The 21,853-nt window shown below is 44.8% G+C and overlaps 1 protein-coding gene across 16 annotated transcripts in view; it reads left to right on the forward strand.

Moving 5' to 3' along the window:
* INTS6L (integrator complex subunit 6 like) overlaps positions 1-21,853 on the forward strand; it is a 61,080-nt gene that overhangs the window by 13,204 nt on the left and 26,023 nt on the right. For 11 of the 16 annotated variants that reach the window (XM_021080861.1, XM_013991008.2, XM_013991010.2 and 8 more), the window contains 5 exons: positions 14,617-14,766; positions 15,579-15,668; positions 16,342-16,525; positions 16,788-16,916; positions 20,040-20,203. In XM_021080861.1, the coding sequence (XP_020936520.1) occupies positions 14,617-14,766; positions 15,579-15,668; positions 16,342-16,525; positions 16,788-16,916; positions 20,040-20,203 (717 nt within the window). Of the gene's footprint in view, positions 1-12,784; positions 12,891-14,616; positions 14,767-15,578; positions 15,669-16,341; positions 16,526-16,787; positions 16,917-20,039; positions 20,204-21,853 lie in introns of those variants that run through there. The other 5 variants (XM_013991012.2, XM_021080869.1, XM_021080868.1 and 2 more) reach the window with 2 other exon arrangements.

A 21,853-nucleotide genomic window follows, 5' to 3' on the forward strand; every position in this document is an offset into this window, starting at 1 on the left:
ATTGAGTAATGCTTATGTACGGGGCAGTGTGCCAATGAATGTACAGAGCTTATTTCATTTCTCTTCCCAACCAGCCTACATCATAGGGACAATTATTATCCCCACTTAATAAGATAAGGAAACCAGGGCCCAGAGAGGTAAAGTAACACAGCCTGACTAGTAACCCAGGCCTGTCTTAAATGATCAGCCCCTTCACATTTCCTATCAGTCCTCTTTGCTACCACCAATCATGGAAGAACATTCCTTTTGATAACTTCCCAGCGGTATTTTCTCATTATGGTATATATCCTGGAATCATGGTTTTTAGACAGAATTATGCTCTTATTTCTTGTTGCTTTAATATAACAGTGTCTGATATTGGAGCAAGCACTCAATGAATGAAAAGCATTACTGTCAGTCTTCCCGTTTTTATTACTTCTCAGACTCTCGGTGGCTGAATATCATGGCGCACTGGTTTGTGAAACACTTTGGCCTTTGATGGCCCACAGTTAGGCCCCCTACTCAGGGAAAGAGATGGAGTTGTTGGGACTCAGTTGATGGAGCTCGAGATGGCGTGTCCGTGTTGGGGAGTAGAGGTGGAGGACGGGGGCCGAGGCCGGGCAGGCCCTGTAGGGAGAACAGTAGACTTGAGAAAGCAACCTGGTGGCCTTTGGCTAGCTATCTCATGGTCTCCAGAAACTGATATGCCAGCTGCACTCCATTTGTCAGTCTCTTGGCAAATGCTCTTCTTGCAGGGAAAAGAAAGACCCTCAGTGTCCTAAACAGTAGGCCCCTAGTTTCCTGTAATCCACAACCTCTGGGCGAGGCGGAGGTGGTTTTGTCAGAGGCCCGAATGCACCCTACCGCCTAAGCAGAGTTTTGGGTACAAGCCTGTGTGCCTGGCGGCGCTCCTCATGTCACTCTCATCTACTCTCCTTAAGCCACGTCCCTGCCAGGGCCAGAAAGCCTCCCCCCCGCCCCCCGCCCCTTGCTGCTTCGTTAGGCTGGTAAGGCACGAATTTCAGAGGACTGGAGGTGCTGCCAACTTAGCCCCTGGGGTCTGAACCAGAGAAAAGTTACATCAGGACTGTTGTGCTGATGTGCCAGATGTTCGGAGAAAAAGTCAAGTTCTGTATCTTCAACCATATGTGCCTGATTCATGGCACTTGCTCTCTTGTTGGTTATATCCTGCCCCGTGGGTCAAATGGTTCGGTAAACTTAGTACCAAGAGCCAAACTCTGGGCTCGAATGTTATTGAACCAAAGATTGGAAACGTTTGTCTGTGCGAGGGGGGTGGGTAGTTCAAATGAGGAAAGTAGAGACAGTTTCTTAGGGTCTTGGGGTTTTTCATATAGCTACTTGGGCTCATTTACTAGTGTTTGTTCTTTTTGTCCTCGCCTGTATTTGAGCGCGTTAATGCTCTTTCCTTCCAGAAACGTATCCCCTCCTCCGCTGGGTCGCTCTGCCCTCTCTGATGATTCTCTCACCCTGTCTCCCACATTCTCTCCCGGGGTAATGCCTCCCTCCTCGCTTGTGGTTTCAGATCTTCCTTCCCCTCTCCACCTTGCGCATCTCAGCCAGGCTCCGCTGGCTGGGCCACAGGGCATGTCCGCTTGCCTCTCTTGCCGTCAGCATGTCAGACAGACCCCCTTATGGCTGTGAAACCGCCTCACCTCTCTTTCATAAGTCCCGTCTTTTTGTCACTCACGATTGCAAGGGGGGCATTATTCAGCTTTGATCCTGTCCTTCCATCTTCTTTGAAGGCTCCTCCCTTTGAAATGTCACTTACATATCACTTTTCGCTGCCATCACTTTAGTCACAGGTCCTGACGTCTACGCTGTGGCCACTCTCAGCCGTCTTTTTTTTTTTTTCTTTTTAGGGCCGCACCTGCGGCCTATGGAAGTTCCCAGGCTAGGGGTCTAATCAGAGCTGCAGCTGCCGGCCTACGCCACTGCTACAGCAGCACATGATCCTTAACCCACTGATTGAGGCCAGGGATCGAACCCGCATCCTCATGGATTAAGTCAGGTTTCTTAATCCACTGAGCCACAATGGGAACTCCTATCACAGCTTTCTTATGTAGTCTCCCCAGTGCCTCCCGGATTCCTACCTTCTACCCACACCTATCGCTAACTTTCTAAAGAAGCTGGTTTCATCCTGTCACTCCACTCCTCGCATGTCTTCAAAGACTCCTCAACGCCCATGGAATCAAGACAAAATTGCTCAGTCTGCCGTGCGGAGCTCTCCGGGCGGGATCTGCTCCATGTGTCCGTATAGATATATTTTCCATCATTTTCCCCCCGGAGCCCTGCACTTCAGTCAGGCCTCTCTCTTCTGCCCCCAGAGGTCGTCTCCCCGTTCCTGATGCCAACCCTTAGCGCATCAGCCAGAGGGAGGAGAGGTGCAGCCCGGGGAGGAGCCTGGGGGAGGCGAGCAAAGGAGCTGCAGGCAGCCCAGTAAAGGGCATGACTTGAGGAAGAGGATGTGACCCCTAAGGTGCTTTAAACGCGGTTGTAATGCTAAGAAGTTGCAGAAGGGAGGGGGAGCGAGCTGGATGGAGGCTGACCTTTCGTGGGTGATCAGCCTAAACCAAACCGAGATGTTTTGATTTAAATTGGCCTCAAGTTGCCTGGAAGCCCAGCCGTTTAATCGGAAGCCCCAGTCTCTCCCTCTCTGCATGCGTCTCTGGAATGGAGCCCACGTCACTGGCCTGTGGAAGATGAGATTCTAGGGAGACTCTCTGGGCGTGAACGGAGCCATGATGTTGAAAAGTTGGGGGTCCCTCCTGTCGTATGGCTTGTAGGAGAAGGTGGAAGATGTTTGGCATAAAGTGCTCCTTTTTCTCAGAAGCTTACGCATGGGTAGAGATGTTGTCAACTGCATCTCAGAGTGATGTTTTTGAGCCGTGTGTGTTAGAGTCTTCCTAAGTACTTTAATAAAAATGCGATTTGAAAAAATCGTAGTATAACCTATCCCGTAGATCACACCACCCATGTAAGTCTGGCAAGCTGTGTGGCTCTGGGCTGGCGGGCAGAGACCAGCGCTCTTGCCACAGTCTGCTGCGGATTAGGTAGACACATGGCCCTGGGCAAGTCACCTAACCTTTTAAGGTGTCAGTTTTCTTATCTGTAAAATGAAGGGATTAGACTAAATTATTTCCACTATTCCTTCCAAAAGGTCCAAGAGAGAATTTTATAACTGAAAGGCAGGAAGGAAGTGGAATAATTCAATCAGGGTGCTTTCAAAATTGACTTAAATTTTAGAAAATGTTTAGTTCCTGTAAGAGGCTAATGTGCTGTATCGCATACCCACCAATTAAATCGGTCTCTCCATCTTACTGGTAAATGTCACTTCATCCTATTGGAGTCATTTCTATTTGCTGCTGACAGTTTAATGTTCAGGACAGATTCCAAACTCTGAAGAGTTTGGAACTGGGAGTTTGGTGAAGAGATAGACTAACTTTGTATTTCTTGTTGGGATTTTTAACAACGAGTGTGTGGTACTTTTATAATGTAAAAAACAGCTCATAAAAATTTTTGAGAGAATTTTAAAAAAGGATTAGTTTGGAGGAAAGAGATGCCATAAAATCTTTAGAAAGTAAGGAATGGCTATTCTGCTTTCTCCTCCATTCAGTGAAATTTTGCAGATAGTTTAGACTAATTTGGGTAGCTTAGTCTCACTCCCGTCCTTGTGTATTTTTCCAAGGCCATTTTTGTTGATTCTTTTTTTTTTTTCTTTTTTTTGTCTTTTGTCTTTTTGTTGTTGTTCTTGTTGTTGTTGCTATTTCTTGGGCCGCTCCCACGGCATGTGGAGGTTCCCAGGCTAGGGGTTGAATCGGAGCTGTAGCCACCGGCCTACGCCAGAGCCACAGCAACGCGGGATCCGAGCCGCGTCTTTGACCTACACCACAGCTCACGGCAACGCCGGATCATTAACCCACTGAGCAAGGGCAGGGACCGAACCCGAAACCTCATGGTTCCTAGTCGGATTCGTTAACCACTGCGCCACAATGGGAACTCCCATTTTTGTAGATTCTTAGTTTGTGTATGTGTTCATAAAAATGTCTCCTATCAGAACCCCAAATCTAAACAATTGAGCATGTGATCTGCACAACAGCATTTTTTGCTTGATTGGTTGGTTGGTTGGTTTTGTTTTTGTTTTTCTGATAATGGGTATTGGCCAATAAGTACAGTTGAAATAGACTGGGAGTGAAAGAGGAAACTTAACATTTATATCTGACCGAGTTTGGTAAATTTTTTGCAACTGTATGGTGTTTTTCTTTCAGTAACTGTTCAGTTGACTCTTGGACAGAGGAGAAAAGTTTGGTTTCTACATGTTAGCATCCTCTGGTGAAGATCAAATTTCTTTTGATGATATGCTTTCTTTTCACGTGAACTCTGAGAGGTGTGCTACTTCATAATTTTATCCTAATTCCCTGGGGTAAGAATTGAAAAGCTGTCAATGAAATTTTGCAGATATTTTAGACTAATCCTTATGCTTGTTAATCTGCTTTTATAAAAAAGTCATACTAGGTATCTTAACGAGATCAGTAGTGCAAAACTGACTGTGAGGGTAGAATCAAACTGAATCATTTTTTTGCTTGGTTTACTTAAAAATACGTAGTCATGAGAGTCTTAAACCATCTGCTGAAAAAAACAATTCAGCCGGCCACAGACTGTCAAGTAAGATTCCACAGTATATTAGGGGGTCAATTTCTAAGAACCTCTTTTAAAAAGTAGAAGACTCAAGTAAGCTAGATTTCTTTTATGTGGTCTTGGCTGGGAGTGTTTCCTGAAGCTTGTGCATGACAATTGGTGGATGGAACCACAGAATGATGGCATTCGGAGTTCCTGGGAGAGAACTGATGTCATCAAATAAAATGGACTTTGAGCATCTTAGGAAGATCAGGATGCTAAGGGCCCCTGGGGAAGTAACTCTGACAAAAAGGAATCCAAGAGAACTATTCTTAAAACAAGTAATGTTGTAAGGAAAAAACCCGATATTAGTACACATAAAACGCAGAATAATAGAGTGTCTCCTCTGGCCTTGGAGGTGTATCAATACCTTGAGTCAAGTGAGAAAACCACAAAATAGTGAAACCAGGCCAAATTGCTGTAGAGAATTAAGGGGAAAAAAGCATCAGATAGAGCCGGAAAATCTAATGCCAGAAGTCTTAAAAAGTTGATGCATTTAGAATGGATAAGCAGTGAAATCCTGCTGTGTAGCACAGGGAACTATATCCAGTCTCTTGGGATAGAATATGATGGAAGATAGTGTGAGAAAAAGAAGGTATATATGTGTATGACTGGGTCACTTTGCTGTACGTTGGAAACGGACACAACACTGTAAATCAACTCTACTCAAATAAATATTAATCCCCCCCCCCAAAAAAAAGTTGTGGCTCAGCAGGTTAAGGATCCGGCATTGTCACTGCCGTGACTCTGATAACTGCTATGGCACGGGTTCAATTCCTGGCCTGGGCAACTTCCACATGCCGCAGGTGTAGCAAAAAAAAAAAAAAAAAGAAAAAAAAGTCGGTACAAGAAGCAAGACAATTCTATACTTTCAATGATGTAGCATCTTTCTAATGTGTATTTCGGCGCACTAGCTATAAACACAATTTTAAAAGACATTTGGATATGTTACAGTGATTCATCTTTACAGGGTTCTGCTTACCTAAGAGGGCAGGTAAACCTTGTTTTTATAGCTATCAGAATTGGAGTCCATCTTAGTTCTGAGAAGACAATTCTCAAAGTTTAAGACTTAACTCACACAAATATTCTATCTAAGGCTAAGGACAAAGACCAAGGAAAGTCATTTGTCTCCGCAGGAGACAGAGTTGATTGGAAAAGCAGGGCTTCTTATTTTTCATGTCATCCTGTCCCACTGGTCAGTTTGCCAACACAAGAACAGTGTGTGATGACGAACATGATAGAATGTTACGTTGGAGAAGAAAAGCAAAGTTGATTGAAAAATCCCATTGAAATTGATTTATTCAAATCATCTGGGCCGTTGCAGCAGAGCAGGGTTCTCCCAAACTGGTGGAGAGCAGATGGAAAAAGGAAAATAGTTTATCTTTCACCAAGAGGAATGATGGCCCTGCTAAATTTAGGCTCTTCGGCTTTTACTTGCAACATCTGGGAAAATACTCAAATCTGTTAATCCTCTCGTTTGTAACCACCGAGAAGAAGAGCCCAAGGTGCAGGGTAGCCCTCGATAGCGGTTCAGACGAAGGGCAGATATGGCCAGGCTGATTTGACTTCCTTGAATAAAGGATCAAAAAAGTCTTGTCAAGGAGAGGGAAACAGTGTGCGTTTCCCCTCTGGGATCCAGCGAGGCTTTTTTTTTTTTTTTTTCCTTTCTGTCTTTTGTCTTTTTTAGGGCCACACTCGCAGCATTTGGAGGTTCCCAGGCTAGGGGTTGAATAGGAGCTGCAGCTGCCAGCCTACACCACAGCCACAGCAACGCCAGATCCTTAACCCACTGAGCGGTGCCCGGGATTGAACTCACGTCCTCGTGGATCCTAGTCGGTTTCATTAACCCCTGAGCCATGATAAGAACTCCCAGTGAGGCTTTTTATTCATGGTAAAGGGCTTGCTAACAAGCTAGGGAGCCTTGGACTGAACTGAACTCCTCTTCAGGGAAGGGTCCAAATAGGCTTTGAGGCGTATGTGCCCAAAACGGGTTGTGCAGTGGCTCAGCACCCAGGCAGAGGGACAGAGCACGTGGTGCCCTTCCAGGGAGAGGCTCTCGCTGCTGTGCGAGCGAGCCTGCTTTGCTCACAATCTGGAATCTGGAAGGATGATTTTTGCTCTTAGAAAAAGGTTCCCCGCCATTCCCTTTCAGTAGCTAGCCCCCTGGAGAATTGGAAGTATTCAACCGTTTTTTGATTTAAAAACATTCAATTTACATGTTTTTTTAAGGGGCACTACTCTTGTGGAAAGTTAAACGCAGCTGCCCTACCAAAATGTTTTTCAGTTACCTTGGATGATGAAATTAATACCATGGTCATTAAATCTGCACTGTATACTAAGTCTAATACTCATATAAATCATTTATATTTTGGAAAAGGATTACAAATGACCTTTAGAGATAGAGCAGGGTGTTCCAGAAAGGGCTCTAACACCACTCCCACATCCCCTTCAAGGACAGTTGATCTGTTTTTATCTCTTTGACTTGTTTATACTTCCTGGCAAGATTCCTTGGAGGAAAAGTTTTTTCCATTAAAAAATAAAATAAAATAAAATAGAAAATCAATGAATCAGAGAAACAGTCCTGCCGAATGGGCTGCAGTTCAGGAAGGACATGTATTAGGATGCTGAAATTTGGGGGAGCCCTACCTTTCCCTCCTCCATGAAAACCAGTGGAGAAAAAAACACAGGAGCCAGCCGGAGTTCCAGGTAACAGCTTCACTCCTGAGAAAAGCTAGACCAGAGGATATAGCCTAGGTGCATGTTCATAAAGTTTCCAAATAGCTCACGTGTTGACAGACCTCCACTCTAGGCCTATTGTAGGGCTGAACCTATCCTATTAGTACCATACGTCAGAGAACATTCCAGATAAGAAGATGGAAATACGGGTGCAGAGGGTAGTAGAAAATATTTCCTATTTAGGCTTTGGGGAATTTATTTCACTTGGGGGAATAAATGGCAAGTGGGCTGGTCAGTAGAGCTACGGGGAGAGCCCAAGTCATTGACAGACTGAAAGTCCCATTCTCTTTCTGCTGATATTCCAAGACATTTTGAGTTGACTATACAAATTTAAACCAGGCCTGAATTACCATATTTATTAATATATGAGGCCTTTTCTTTCTGTGCATCGGATTTTTTTTTTTTTTTGGTCTTTTTGTCTTTTTAGGGCTGTACCCATGGCATGTGGTGGTTCCCAGGCTAGGGGTCGAAGCAGAGATGTAGCTGCTGGCCTACACCACAGCCACAGCAATGTGGGATACGAGCCGCATCTGCGACCTATGCCACAGTTCACGGCAACACTGGATCCTTAACCCACGGAGTGAGGCCAGGGATGGAACCCGCAACCTCCTAGTTCCTAGTCGGATTCATTAACCACTGAGCCACAACGGGAATGCCACATTGGATTTATATAAAGGATTGATACAAGGCTTGGAATTAGAGGATGTGAGAACTAGAAGGGAGCTTAGAGTTGGTTTTCAGCTTTTTCATTGCCTCGATGAGGAAACAGCCTCAGTAAGGGATAAACGACTAACTCTGGACCACTTGCTTCGCTAGATCATTAGAGCCAGGATTAGACCAAGGTCTTTCAAGTCCTAATTCCCTGCTCCCACACGCAGTTGGTCTGCATTTTGACATCTGGGAAAGCAGGCTTCAATTAAATGAAATTTGGAAATGTCATTAGACTTATGAACGTTTAATTTAAGCTAACATAACAAGACATGTCTATGAGTCAAATATGTGGAATCGATGGAAGAATCTCTAGTATAGTGGTTTACATTGCTGGGTTCTAAGTTAGGCTACCTGGGTTCAAATCCTGGCTGTGCCATTTACTAGTTGTTGTGACCTGGACAGGTTGCTTATCCTCTCTGAGCCTCAGTGTGCTCACCTATAAAATGGAGATAATAATAGCACCTACTTCCTGGGGTGGTGATGAGGCTCAGATGAGAAGGGTACATATGAAATGCTTTCTTTAGCACAGTGAGTTCCTGACACATAGGTACTGATTAATATTATCTGTGATTATTATGTATCGTCGTCATCATTATCATATTTTACTTCTGGGAGACTTTGAAATCTTGACCTGTGAAGACAGTAAACTCTTAGTTTAGGGAGTTCCCTTGTGGCGCAGCAGGTTAAGGGCCTGGCTTTGTCACTGCAGCAGCTCGGGTTACTGCTGTGGTGCAGGTTCGGTCCATGGCCTGGAAACTTCCTCATTCTGTGGGTGTGGCCAGAAAACCCCAAACCACCCAACCAACCAACCAAACAAACCTCTTAGTTTAAGATTTCACCTACCCCAGGTTACTCCTTTGTCCTAAACCTCTGTTCTTTAGTTCTCTCGGGATGGAAGTTTTCTAACTATCTTCTACCCTCTCTCCTTTAGGCCTATAGTCTCTTTGTCACCAAGCCCTAGCTTAGTGGTTTAAAATGTTTCTCTGAGTTCCCTGGTAGCTCAGTGGATCAAGGATCCCGTGTTGTCACTGCAGTAGTTGGGGTCGCTGCTGTGGCACAGGTTGGATCCCTGGCCTGGGAACTTCCACATGCGGTGAGCATGGCCCCCAAATAAATAAATAAATAATTTAAAAAATGATTCTCAATTAACCCCTTCCTCTTCATTTCTCTCCTAACCCGGGCCCTGATTCCCTCAAGCCTGGATGACTCTTCACACCTCTGAGCTCCTTTTTCCTGACTACAGCTTCTCTAGCCTATAACTCACTGCCAGGCTGACCTTTCTGAGACCCTGCTTCGATCCCGTTACCCCTCTGCCTCGAAATCTGTAATGAGCCTCTTTTCTGTCTAAGCAAGGCCCAAGCAAGCTCTCCTGCCTGACCTGCAGCTCCCTCGAGATCATCCCTGTCCAATAGCTGTATGCTGCCAGCCACACACAACAGTCACAACTGTCCAATAGCTACATTAACAAGTAAAAGGAAACAGGTGAAGCCTTTAGTATCCTAACTGAAAACATTCAACACATTATCATTTCAACATGTAATCAATATAAAGGTAAATAATGAGATATTGTCATTCTTTCTTGTTGTTCTAAGTCCTCAAAATGCCATGTATGTTTTATTTACATCACATCTCAGGTCAGACGTGCCATGTTTCAGTGGCTCAGTAGCCCCGGGCTGCTGCGTGAGATACGGCGCCGTCGGACCGGGCCTCTAGCGAGCCACCATCACCCTCCCAAAGAAGACATACCCCGTCTTACTTCCTCCTGGTTTGTTAAAATACGGGAACACCATGCCTCTTTGATAGGGTGTCTTAGGCAAATGTGAAACGTGGAAGTGCTTTGCCACAAAGCTCCATAAAAATGTGTGGAAGTTGTTATCAGGAGTCAAGGTTTTGCTGACATGAGACTAAGACATCTTTGGAAAAATCTGAAAGCAGAGACTGTATTAAAAAGGTCATTGGGCGTTCCCGCTGTGACACAGTGTGTTAAGGATGTGGTGTTGTCTCTGCAGTGCCTCAGGTCACTGCTGTGGCCCAGGTTCCCGGCACAGGCATGGCTCACAGCTGTGGCTTATATCTGATCCCTGGCCTGAGAATGTCCATATGCTGCGAGTGCAGCCAAAAAATCTCCAAAAAACAAACTTTCCCCCACTAGCTCTAAAGAATAATACTAGTAATTTTTTTTTTTTTTTGCTTTTTAGGGCCACACTCGCAGCATATGGAAGTTCCTGGGGGTCGAATCAGAGCTATAGCTGCAGGCCTACGCCACAGTCACAGCAACGCAGGGTCTTAGCCACGTCTGCAACCTACACCACAGGTTACAGCAACCCCGGATCCTTAACCCACTGAGTGAGGCCTGGGATCAAACCCGCATCCTCATGGATACTAGTTGGGTTCGTTAACCACTGAGCCACGATGGGAACTCCCTCTTTCTCTTTTTTTTTTTTTTCAGATTTCTTTTTTGGCCCATGCCCACAACATGTGGAAGTTCCACAGCCAGGTAATGAACTCATGCCACAGCAGCGACCCAAGCCACAGCAGTGACAATGCCAGATCCTTAAGTGCTAGGCCACCAAGGAAGTCCCAGTTTAGTGTTTCTCTTGAAGGAGCTAGACTGCTACCAAGAAGTTTATTGCTTTGGGTAGCAAATGTAGCCCATACACTTTGTAGTACTGAGGCAGCAGTAGCATTTACATTTCTTGTGTTGTCAAATTTATTGCAAAGGATTGGGACTGACCTAAACACAGACTGCCGGGGATTCAGGTGCAGCAATGACTTGTAAAATGTCTTTTCATTCTTATAAAGAAACATTTAAAGGAGTTCCTGTCGTGGCAGAGCGGAAGCGAATCCACCTAGGAACCATGAGGTTTCGGGTTTGATCCCTGGCCTTGCCCAGTGGGTTAAGGATCTGGTATTGCTGTGGCTGTGCTGTAGGCTGGCAGCTGCAGCTCCGATTGGACCCCTAGCCTGGGAACCTCCATATGCTGTGGGTGCGGCCCTAAAAAGCCAAAAAAAAAAAAAAAAAAAAAACAGAAAGGAAAAGAAAAAGAAACTTTTAAAGAGCATTTATTCTGACACGTTGAGCAGTAACAATTAGGACCCATTGTTTTGAATACTGATGAGTTATAAGGTGCTTGCTTGAGTGTAAGCAGATCTTATCCCAGCCCTTTACCAGATCAAGTCGTTCACTCCTTTTTCCTTAGTCATGGCTTGAACTATCTCGTGCCTCTCAGGAGTCCAACACTCGCTGCAGATATAACTCTTAAGTTTACAGTGTAGGAGTTAGACTGCTAAATAAAGTCACTGTGAAAAAAAAAAAGCAACTTTGTAAAGCGGCTTCTGGGTGAAGGACCCCACCATTCACAGGTTTGCTGAAGCCAGAAAACTCAACCTCATGTATGGCTTTTTCTCCCTCACCCATCCCCCTAATTAGCTACTAAATCCTTCTGCCTCCACCTCTGAAATACCTTTCATCTGCAGCCTCCTCTCCGTCCCCACTGCCCTCGCTCAGGCTTTCATCACTTTTCTCATAAGCTATTGCAACATTCTCCCAAACCAGTTTCCCCACCTCAAGCTTCAGCTTCCCCTCCACCCCTCAATTTATTCTCCTACTCCCAGCAGAAGGATCTTGCTAAAATACAGATCTGATCATGCCACTCCCCTAATTAAAAACCTCAAGGTATTCCCAGGGCCAACAGAGAACATCCAGACTGCTGAACGCAATGTCCAAAGCACTTGACAGTCCAGGCCCAGCTTGTCAACTTTGCCTCCTGCCACAGACCCAGAGCAATGACAATCAGATGACTTGCGGTGCTCCGGGAAGCCCTAACCTTTTATAGCCTCTCTGTTCTCTTTCCCAGGCCTGCCCTCTCCACTGCTCACGTCAGTGCGGGGAGTCCCACGATCTTCCCCTCGTGCCACCGGATAGCTTCAAACGCCCCGTCTTCTGTGACGAGCCCTCCCTAACCCCCTGGTCGTTTGCTCTTTCAGTCTCCACAACGGCATTCCTTAGTCCTTTGCGGCACGAACCCCTCAAGGGCTAATTCCTCTCTCTATCTCCGGCATGTGGTATTCTGCCCAGCATAGCATCGCTGGTCCATAAAAATTAGTTGAATAAGTACAGGGGAGAATTGATGCTGTCCCTCTCGGCTGTGTGCCTTTCCCTTCCCCGCCAAAGAAGAAAGCTAAGTTTTGAATTCAGTGTGGTTTGTGATCACCTGCTGATATTTCTAGGTATTTGATGAGGATGCTTTAAATCGTAATCCTTCCTTTTAACTAGAGTTTAGTTTGTCTGGTTCGGTATGGTTTTCCTTGGGCCACAAGGAATTAGTCTTTTTGCTTTTGAGGGCCGCACCTTGTTCTCAATTTTATGATAAAAACATTGTCTTTCACTATTACCTATGATATAAGGACAGGGTTTTTTGTTGATAATCTCTCAAGTTGATGTAACTCCTAACTTTGTGGGTGTTTTTATTTTATTTTATTTTGTTTGTCTTTTTGCCTTTTCTAGGGCTGTTCCCACGGCATATGGAGGTTCCCAGGCTAGGGGTCGAGTCGGAGCTCCAGCTACCGGCGTCCACCACAGCCACAGCTACGCCGGATCCAAGCCGTGTCTTCCACCTACACCACAGCTCACGGCAACGCCAGATCCTCAACCCACTGAGCAAGGCCAGGGATCGAGCCTGCAACCTCATGGTCCTTAGTTGGATTCGTTTCTGCTGCGCCACGACGGGAACTCACAAGGAATTATTCTCATGCTCTACTTTGCCCAGGTACTAAAAGTCATGGGTACAATCTGGCGAAAGAAATACGTGGACAGGTTTTACCTTTAGATCCTTTGACTTATAGGATATGTTAGGAAAAGCTAAGCACCTTTTCAACGTCACAGTATCCCAGACTATTGGACCAGAGCGGGTCTTAACTGGGTCCCCTGCACCTTGTAGTTATGGAGGTTGCGTACTGCTCGAGTCCAGGGGGCGCCATTCTCATGGGTCATGATGTGACTAGCTCTCCAGAGTTGTATGGTGCTCGCCTTGCACAGTGTCCCTGTTTATCTAATCTTCATTTTCAGATGATGAAACTTAAGTCTTAAGAGCCACCAGTTTTACTCAAGGTCACACAGATTCTTCAAAGTAGCCGCTTTTCTGACTCTCAGTCCTTCTGACCCAAATGGCTTCAGGAGACTATGAAACTAGACAAGATAGTGTTTGCTGGAGTTCCCGTTGTGGTGCAGTGGTTAATGAATCCAACTAGGATCCATGAGGATGCAGGTTCGATACCTGGCCTTACTCAGTGGGTTAAGGATCCGGCGTGGCCGTGAGCTGTGGTGTAGGTTGCAGACATGGCTTGAATCTGGCGTTGCTGTGGCTGTGGCGTAGGCCGGCAGCTGCAGCTCCCATTTGACCCCTAGCCTGGGAACCACCATGTGCCGCGGGTGCAGCCCTCAAAAGACAAAAAAAAAAAAAAAAAAAAGAAGAAGAAAAGGAAAGATAGTGTTTGCTCTTGCTGTATGGATAATGGTCTTTAGCTAAGTTGGAAATGTAAGTCATTTCATTTAGCGCTGCTTTATTCACGCCGGCTTCCCACCTCCAGCCGTGCCGCTCTGCTTGGCCGTCAGCATGTTACACGGCTGCCCTCAGGGTTCCCAAGACTCCGGTGGCTCTTTGTCCCACCAAGTTGCCAATCTGCGCTCTCTGCTGTCGCCCTTGCTGGCCTACTCCTCTGTGATCTGCATCAGCTGCCACTTTCTTTTGCCCTTTCTTCTTGGCGTTTTGTGCTGCTTTGTTTTTATAGCCATTGCTGGCCAGTCAATGGGATCCTTCCCTTCTCTTCTCCCAACCATTCAACCAGAGCATATTGGCTGTTGACTTTGGGTCTTTGGTTCTTTGCCGCTGTTCATCGCTGCCGAGGGTGCCCCGGCCACGCTGCCTCATCGTCAAAACTTGTTTGTTTCTTTTATGTCTCCCCCATCGTAGATTTGGGGTTTTCTGAATGCTTGAGGATGCCAGAAGGGTGGTCTCCCTATACTCTTGTTTAAAATGAAAGTATTGTTTGGGAGGAAGAATCTTGGTTAGAAAAGTTCACGTAGCTCACGCACTCAGTAGCTAGTTGTCTCTGTCAAGGACATTGACCATAACAAAATGTACTCCTTCCTCTCCCCCTTACTCCGTGCTCATCATCAGTGTCAAACGAAGGTAAATACTGAGGTGCTTGGGTTAGGTTTGATTGAGCCTGAATAGAAACCTAGACTTCTTGAGCCAAAGCCCTCGAGCTGTAATGGACTGAATGCATTGTTTGCATCTTTGCTCTTGATCATTAATCTTTCTTAAACTGTTTGCTTGCTTTGGTTCCACTTGATCAGTCAAGATATAGACTAGAAATAGGTTAAGGAGGTATTAATTTGTTAGAGGTTTGATACTTGTTATTGAGTGGTTGTTTGCACTTTATATATTGTTCATTGTATAATTGGGAATTTCTTTGTAAATGTTTGGTTTTCAGGCTGGTTGGAAGGAAAATCACGCAACATTCATGAGTGAACTAAAAAATCTTCAGGCTTCTGGACTGACTACTCTTGGTCAGGCTCTAAGATCCTCATTTGATTTGTTAAATCTCAATAGATTAATATCTGGAATAGACAATTATGGACAGGTAAAAAAAATTTTGAGTGAGTACAGCTAATTTATTTTGGTGACTTGGGGTAAGAACTTTAAATTGGGCATGGTTACCAAGTTTTCTGCTACTTTTCAGAACTTCCAAAAGGAGGTCCATTTATCTTTTAAATACATACTTTAATAAACATCCTTTTGGGGGAGTCTTTTATGTGGCTTGATGATAAAATAGTTAAATTGCCTACCCATCAGATCATCAGATATAATGGGATGAATGAATTGCTGAGAAATAGTGGAACAAGACAATCGAAGAGAAACTTCCAGAGTGTCCTTAACTCCTCTGCCCCGCCCGATTCAATGAAAAAGCTCTAGTGTAAGAAGAAGGCAGAATAGCATTTGCTGCTGCTACCATTTCACTTTTCTACTATAAAAACTCTGCTCACAATAACCAGAGTCACTGTCCAGGTCGCAGAGCATAAGTCACTAATGTCCCCCTCTGTGTCAAGATTTTGACTCAGGTGAATGGATTCACGGGTGTGGATGCTGCTGCCATTATAATCTCTTTAATGTCTTTCTTTTATGATGACTTGGAAAGCAGAGGGAGAAGGGGCTTTGGGTGTTACGAGATTGGGGAGTTCCTGGATTATAAGGATTCCTCAGTTTATTCTGAATGTCACCTCTTCAGGGATTGTTATTTTGATTCCCACCCACTTCAGTCCCTAATCTTTTCCTTCTTATTTATCCAGGCAAATTTTATCACACACTTGAGAGATCCCTGGCAAGGCAAATGTAAAAGTTGAAATACAATGTTATTGCTTTACCCGACTCTAATACTTTTTAAATGTATTTTAGGGGAGAAATCCATTTTTTTTAGAACCATCTATTTTAATTACCATCACAGATGGAAACAAGTTAACAAGTACTGCTGGTGTTCAAGAAGAGGTGAGATTTCACTTTTTAAAATTTCGTTTAAATGACAGAGAACATGAAGCTATTTCTGTGGGCGGCATACGTTTCCAGTTAAGAATAAGTTTGATTGGAATTCCCTGGTGGCTCAGCGGGTTAAGGATCTGGCGTTGTCACTGCTGGGGCTTGGGTCTCTGCTATGGTGCAGGTTTAATCCCTGGCCTGGGAACTCCCGCATGTTGTGGGTGAGGCCAAAAAAAAAAAAAAAAGAGTAAGTTTGATCAAGCCTTCCATTTTGGTAAAGCTTGAAAGACCACCTCATTGTACTGAGTATATCAAAAAAGTGAATCTTGGAGTTCCCGTCGTGGCGCAGTGGTTAACGAATCCGACTAGGAACCATAAGGTTGCGGGTTCGGTCCCTGCCCTTGCTCAGTGGGTTAATGATCCGGCGTTGCCGTGAGCTGTGGTGTAGGTCGCAGACGCGGCTCGGATCCCGTGTTGCTGTGGCTCTGGCGTAGGCCAGTGGCTACAGCTCCGATTCAACCCCTAGCCTGGGAATCTCCATATGCCGCGAGAGCGGCCAAAGAAATAGCAAAAAGACAAAAAGACAAAAAAAAAAAAAAAAAAAAAGTGAATCTTTTGTCTCTTTACCTTTTTCTGTTTTTCAGTGGGTTGTTATGATAAAACTTTTCAAATTTTGCCTTATCAGCTCCATCTGCCTTTGAATTCTCCTCTGCCTGGAAGTGAACTAACCAAAGAACCTTTTCGTTGGGATCAAAGGTTATTTGCCCTGGTGTTGCGTTTGCCTGGATTGGCTTCTACTGAACCCGAGCAGCTAGGGAGTGTACCCACTGATGAATCTGCCATCACACAGATGTGCGAAGTCACAGGAGGTATCGGCGATATTTACTATTTCTCCTTCTTTTTGAAAAAGAAAATATATTCAGTGTTTCTACAGGAAGCACTCAGGGCCTTTACTTGTTTCCCTTCCAAATCTTTTGACTCTGCTGCTTTAGCTCATCATCAGTGTGATGTTTGCTGCCAGTGTAGCTGGGATTATTTCACGTTGTATTTTAGGATTTCGAATATGCTGGTATTGTTAAGTAGTATTTTATTTGATCAAACTTGCACTGTTTGTTTTTCCTTCTGGTACAGGTCGCTCCTACTGTGTTAGAACACAACGAATGTTGAATCAATGCTTAGAATCCTTAGTTCAAAAAGTTCAGAGTGGTGTTGTGATTAACTTTGAAAAAACAGGACCAGATCCACTTCCTATTGGAGAAGGTACAGTACAGACGTTTTGTTTTGTTTTTTTTTAATCTGTAAGTGTTCTATAGGAGAACGTTCTGAGATTGAGACGACGTTAAAGTAATCATAGCAGATGCCGCCTTCACTAGCCACGAGCTCACACACATCCCCCCAAACCATCCCATTCATGCATTGGCTGTGGAGATGTGTCAGGCGGCCAGATTCTAGCTTTAATTCAACATCGAATCTTCCTGAGGAAATTCTTCCTTTTTCCCTACGCATTTCATATTCCTGGTCCCAGTCTTGAGATGACACTGAATCATTCCCCTCTCAATTCATGAAAAAGCTTAACTACAGAGTGCCACTTAACTAGCCATCTGGTCTTGGTCTAGTGAGAGCCAAATGTGCCAGGCTATCTGTGTGACATCCATGTTTGTTACCACGCACCAGGCAGAGATTGTGAATGTTTATCCAGGCACTGCTCATATTCCTTTTTTTTTTTTTTTTGTCTGTTTAGGGCCACAGCCGCGGCACATGGAGGTTCCCAGGCTAGGGGTTGAATCAGAGCTACAGCTGCCGGCCTACACCACAGCCACAGCAACACCAGATCCAAGCCGCATCTTTGACCTACACCACAGCTCCCAGCAACACCAGATCTTTCACCCACTGAGCGAGGCCAGGGATTGAACCCATGACCTCATGGTTCCTTGGATTCGTTTCTGCTGCACCACAGCGGGGACTCTGGGACTGCTCATAGCCTATAAGATTCTTTCCCAGTATTTTCTTGGCCACTTTTTAACTGCAGAACCTCATCTTTCTTTCAGATGAGATTTTACAGAAAGTTCAACCTCTCAAAATATGAAAGCCGAGCTGCTTTTGTGTCGAGAAGGGAAATCATAGCCCATTGCAGGGCTTCCTCAGAGCACCGTTCTGGGCTCTGGCTTCTCCTCAGGTCCGTCCGTTCACACTCGTGTGTGCCTAGCCTCCCTCATCACCACAGTGTCTGACTGTCTGATCTGATCCATGAATTTAATTGCTGTGCCCACGGTTAGCGGTAGCTGCCTGGAGAAGCAAAGGGGGCGCATGCAAGAGGCAGAAAGACCCACATTTCCTGTGGTTCCTGACCTTTCGGCTATTTCGTTTCCGGGACCCTTGGAGAAGCTACTGGAACAATAGGGGCCCGCCTCCCTAGACGGGTGGACCCAGGCAACGCATACACACATAATTTTGTATTTAATTCCCATAGTTTTTGGACTCTAATTTAAAAACACCTGCCACAGAAAACTGAGGCCTCATGGCCTACTTTAAAGTAATGAAATTAATTGTAAAGCAACGACAGGTTATATTGCTAACGGCTGACCGCTCAATCCATAATTCTGTGTTCCTTGCGTTTATGTGAACGGGGAACTTTCATACTGAAAACCAATTGGCGTCACGTAACAAGCGCCGCTATTGTTTCTAGCTCCATTTCCCTTTTGTCCAAAGTTCTTAACCTTTGAGATTCTGATGACAGCTAAGCACTCTCTCCTGAGAAAAGGCCGTCAGAAGGCTTCTCTTGGTCTCCTGAAGCCATTACATGTATTCTCTCGAGCTCCACACACCTCAGTAAATCTGGTCGAAAGTAATTCCCCGTTTAGGAGTTCCCAGTGCGGCGAAGCGGAAACGAACCCAACTCGTATCCATGAGGATGGGGGTTCGATCCCTGGCCTCACTCAGTGCGTCAGGGATCTGGTGTTGGTGTGGCTGTGGTGGTGGCCAGCAGCTGTAGCTCTGATTCGACCCTAGCCTGGGAACCTCCAAATGCCGCGGGCATGGCCCTAAACAGACAAAATAAATAAATAAAATAATAATAATCACTTGTTTAAAGTAACGCTTAAATAAGCAAATCAAATATGTAATTTACAAAATAAGACTCAAATAATTAACACATATCTTTTACAAATGTAATTTAGACTAATGAATTGCGTTAAAAGTTATGTAACTCTGCCTTGCCCTGTTTGGGGAGGGCAAATGCAATATGCTAGTTTAAATAATTAAAATGCTTTCGGGCTATATTATTCAGCATTATACGATGCCCAGTTCCCATGGAATTTTAGTAGTGGATGGGGACACGGTGATGAATTAGTCCCCATAAATACGAAACGTTTGCTTCGCTTTCCCTCCCCAGCTACGTGCCCTGATTGTTTTGTCAGCATTTCTTCTGCCTTGGAGTGATTCTGCCTCTGTGGTCATCGGGTTTAACTGTTTAGTTAAGAATACTTGTTTTCATCCAATTGGAAATAGAACGAAAGTCTAAATGGGATTTATGACCTATTTTGTCAAATTCCCAAAATGTAAAACTATACCAGGGAATGGATAATTTTACACGCCCAATTTGGAAAAATAACTGTAGTGCATTAATATGTTTAAATTTTGTGTCCAAATTTCAGAAAATTTAAAACTAACTTTGTAACAGTTTTCCACATAACTATGTATTTCAGTTGTAGTTAAGAATGAGGGGGGTTGGAGTTCTCGTCGTGGCTCAATGGTTAACTAACCCGACTAGTATCCATGAGGACACGTGTTCAATCCCTGGGCTTGCTCAGTGAGTTAAGGATCCGGCGTTGCCATGAGCTGTGGTGTAGGTCGCAGATGCAGCTCGGATCCCATGTTGCTGTGGCTGTGGTGTAGGCCAGTGGCTGCAGCTCTGATTCAACCCGTAGTCTGGGAACCTCTGTATGCTGCGGGTGTGGCCCTAAAAAGACAAAAGACAAAAGACAAAAGACAAAAAAAAAAAAAAAGAATGAGGGGATGGTTCTGGTGTGGCTCAGTGGATTAAGGATCCAGTGTTGCCACAGCTGTGGTGCAGGCTGCAGCTGTGGCGTGGATTTGATCCCAGCCCGGGAAACTTCTACATGCTGTGGTTGTGGCCAAAAAAAAAAAAAAAAAAAAAAAAAAGAGGGGGGGCGAGGTGTTGGCCTGGAGGGGAAGGGGAATGAAGAGTGTTGCAAGAGAGAACATTCAGAAATCCTAGTAGAATCACTTGTTTCTTCCATTTTTCATGAATCACTGTTTTTGGTTTTGTTTTCTGTTTTGCTTTTAGCTGGAAAATCTGTACAAGAAATCAGCAGCTGTAAAAAGGCATCCACACCTTAAGTTTGTCTTTTGTTTAACTTTTAGATGGACTTATGGACTCATCCAGGCCAAGCAATTCATTGGCTTCTCAACCATGGCATAGTTGTCATAAGCTGATTTACGTACGACCCAACTCTAAAACCGGTGTTCCTGTTGGACACTGGCCAATTCCAGAATCTTTTTGGCCAGATCAGAATTTACCTTCACTAGTAAGTCTCGTAAAACAAAACGGTAGATGTCATTCTGGATTTTCAATGTGCTGATTACAGAGAACCTTTTACGCTTGGAGGCTTGTGAGCCCTGTCTTCAGTCTCTTACTGGAAAGTCTTAGCTTCTAACCTTTCTGTTTTGTCATTCTTTCAGTTGCCTTTGCCCCTTGAACTGCCCTCTTCAGATGTTAAAGCACTGTTCTTTTTGATGCAGTTGTAATCTGACTTGGTTTTTATTTCAGAGCTGCTGATTTGATTTACACGGTAAACACAACGTCTAAAAAGCGCTGGCATTGATTTTCATGTACATCCTCAGGAAATTAGAACCTGGTTCGCACCTTGTGTAGGTTCTAGAAACACATTCAAAGCAGGTTTCATTCTCCTTTCTCCAAGGGAGTCGTTAGACACCTAGTGGGACTTTGTGGGCCTGCTTTCCGTAATCAGTGGACTTGGCAATGCGCCTTTCAATGATGGGTAATTAAGCAATATTTCAAAAATGATTTCTAAGCAAGGATTTGTCTTTTTGGTCACTGCATTTGGTAGAGGATTTGATATTGTAGTTGCTCCTAGCACCAGATGAATTGGCTTGGGAGGAAGGGGCAGTGTCTCTTAATAAAGGGAACAGTGTGAAAACCACTTTCCCTTTCTTTCTTTTTTTCTTCTTTTGTCCTTTTAGGGCTGCACCCGAGGCACATGGAGGTTCCCAGGCTAGGGGCCTAATTGGAGCTGTAGCTGCCAGCCTACACCACAGCCACAGCAAGGACGGGTCTGAGCCACAACTGTGACTCACAGCACAGCTCATGGCAATGCCGGATCCTTAACCCACTGAGTGGGGCCAGGGTTTGAACCCACGTCCTCATGGATACTGGTTTGGTTGTTGCCGCTGAGCCACATCGGAAAGTCCCAGTCTAAGTTTTAGACATTTTCGATGCATTTTCTCCTGGATTACTCTTTTGAGGCTCCTGCATTTTTTTTCAGAAATGGCCATGCAGGGCCTGAATGTGCGAGCGAAGGGCCATTTTCAGCCCCTGCCGTGGGTGAGGTTCCTCTCCTGCTCCTCCCCTCAGGGCACTCAGGTCGCGCACTTGTCAAACCTCCGGGCCCAGTGACTCTTGGCCCCCTTCAAACCCCAGAGTGAGGGTTTTAGGTACAAATTGACTTCACTATTGCTAGCAGCAGGGTTTCACTCATATCTTTATAGATTTCAATCTAATAAGCCAGAAATATTTCGCAAGTTTTGATTAAAATTAAAATCAGGAAAAACTGGAATAGAGACTTGCCAGGAAACTTACAGGTAGCCATGTTACCATTCCTTCAGCTTTTAAAAAATTATGTTCACTTTTATGCTTATCTGTTTATTTTTTATGGCCACACTAGCGGCATATGGAAGCTCCCTCCCCACAGCTGCAGCAACGCAGGAGCCTTTAACCCACGGAGCTGGGCAACATGGAACCCATACCTCTGCAGCGGCCCCAGCTGCTGCAGTCTGCTTCTTAACACTCTGTGCCATAGTGAGAACGCCTATTAATTTTGATTTTATATTGGAGTATAGATGATTCACAACGTTGTGTTAGTTTCAGGTGTGCAGCAGAGTGATTCAGTGTTGTATATATGGATATACATATCCATTCTTTTTTCAGATTCTTATCC

Source organism: Sus scrofa, chromosome X, assembly GCF_000003025.6.
Source record: "Sus scrofa isolate TJ Tabasco breed Duroc chromosome X, Sscrofa11.1, whole genome shotgun sequence".
Taxonomy (NCBI): Eukaryota; Metazoa; Chordata; class Mammalia; order Artiodactyla; family Suidae; genus Sus; species Sus scrofa.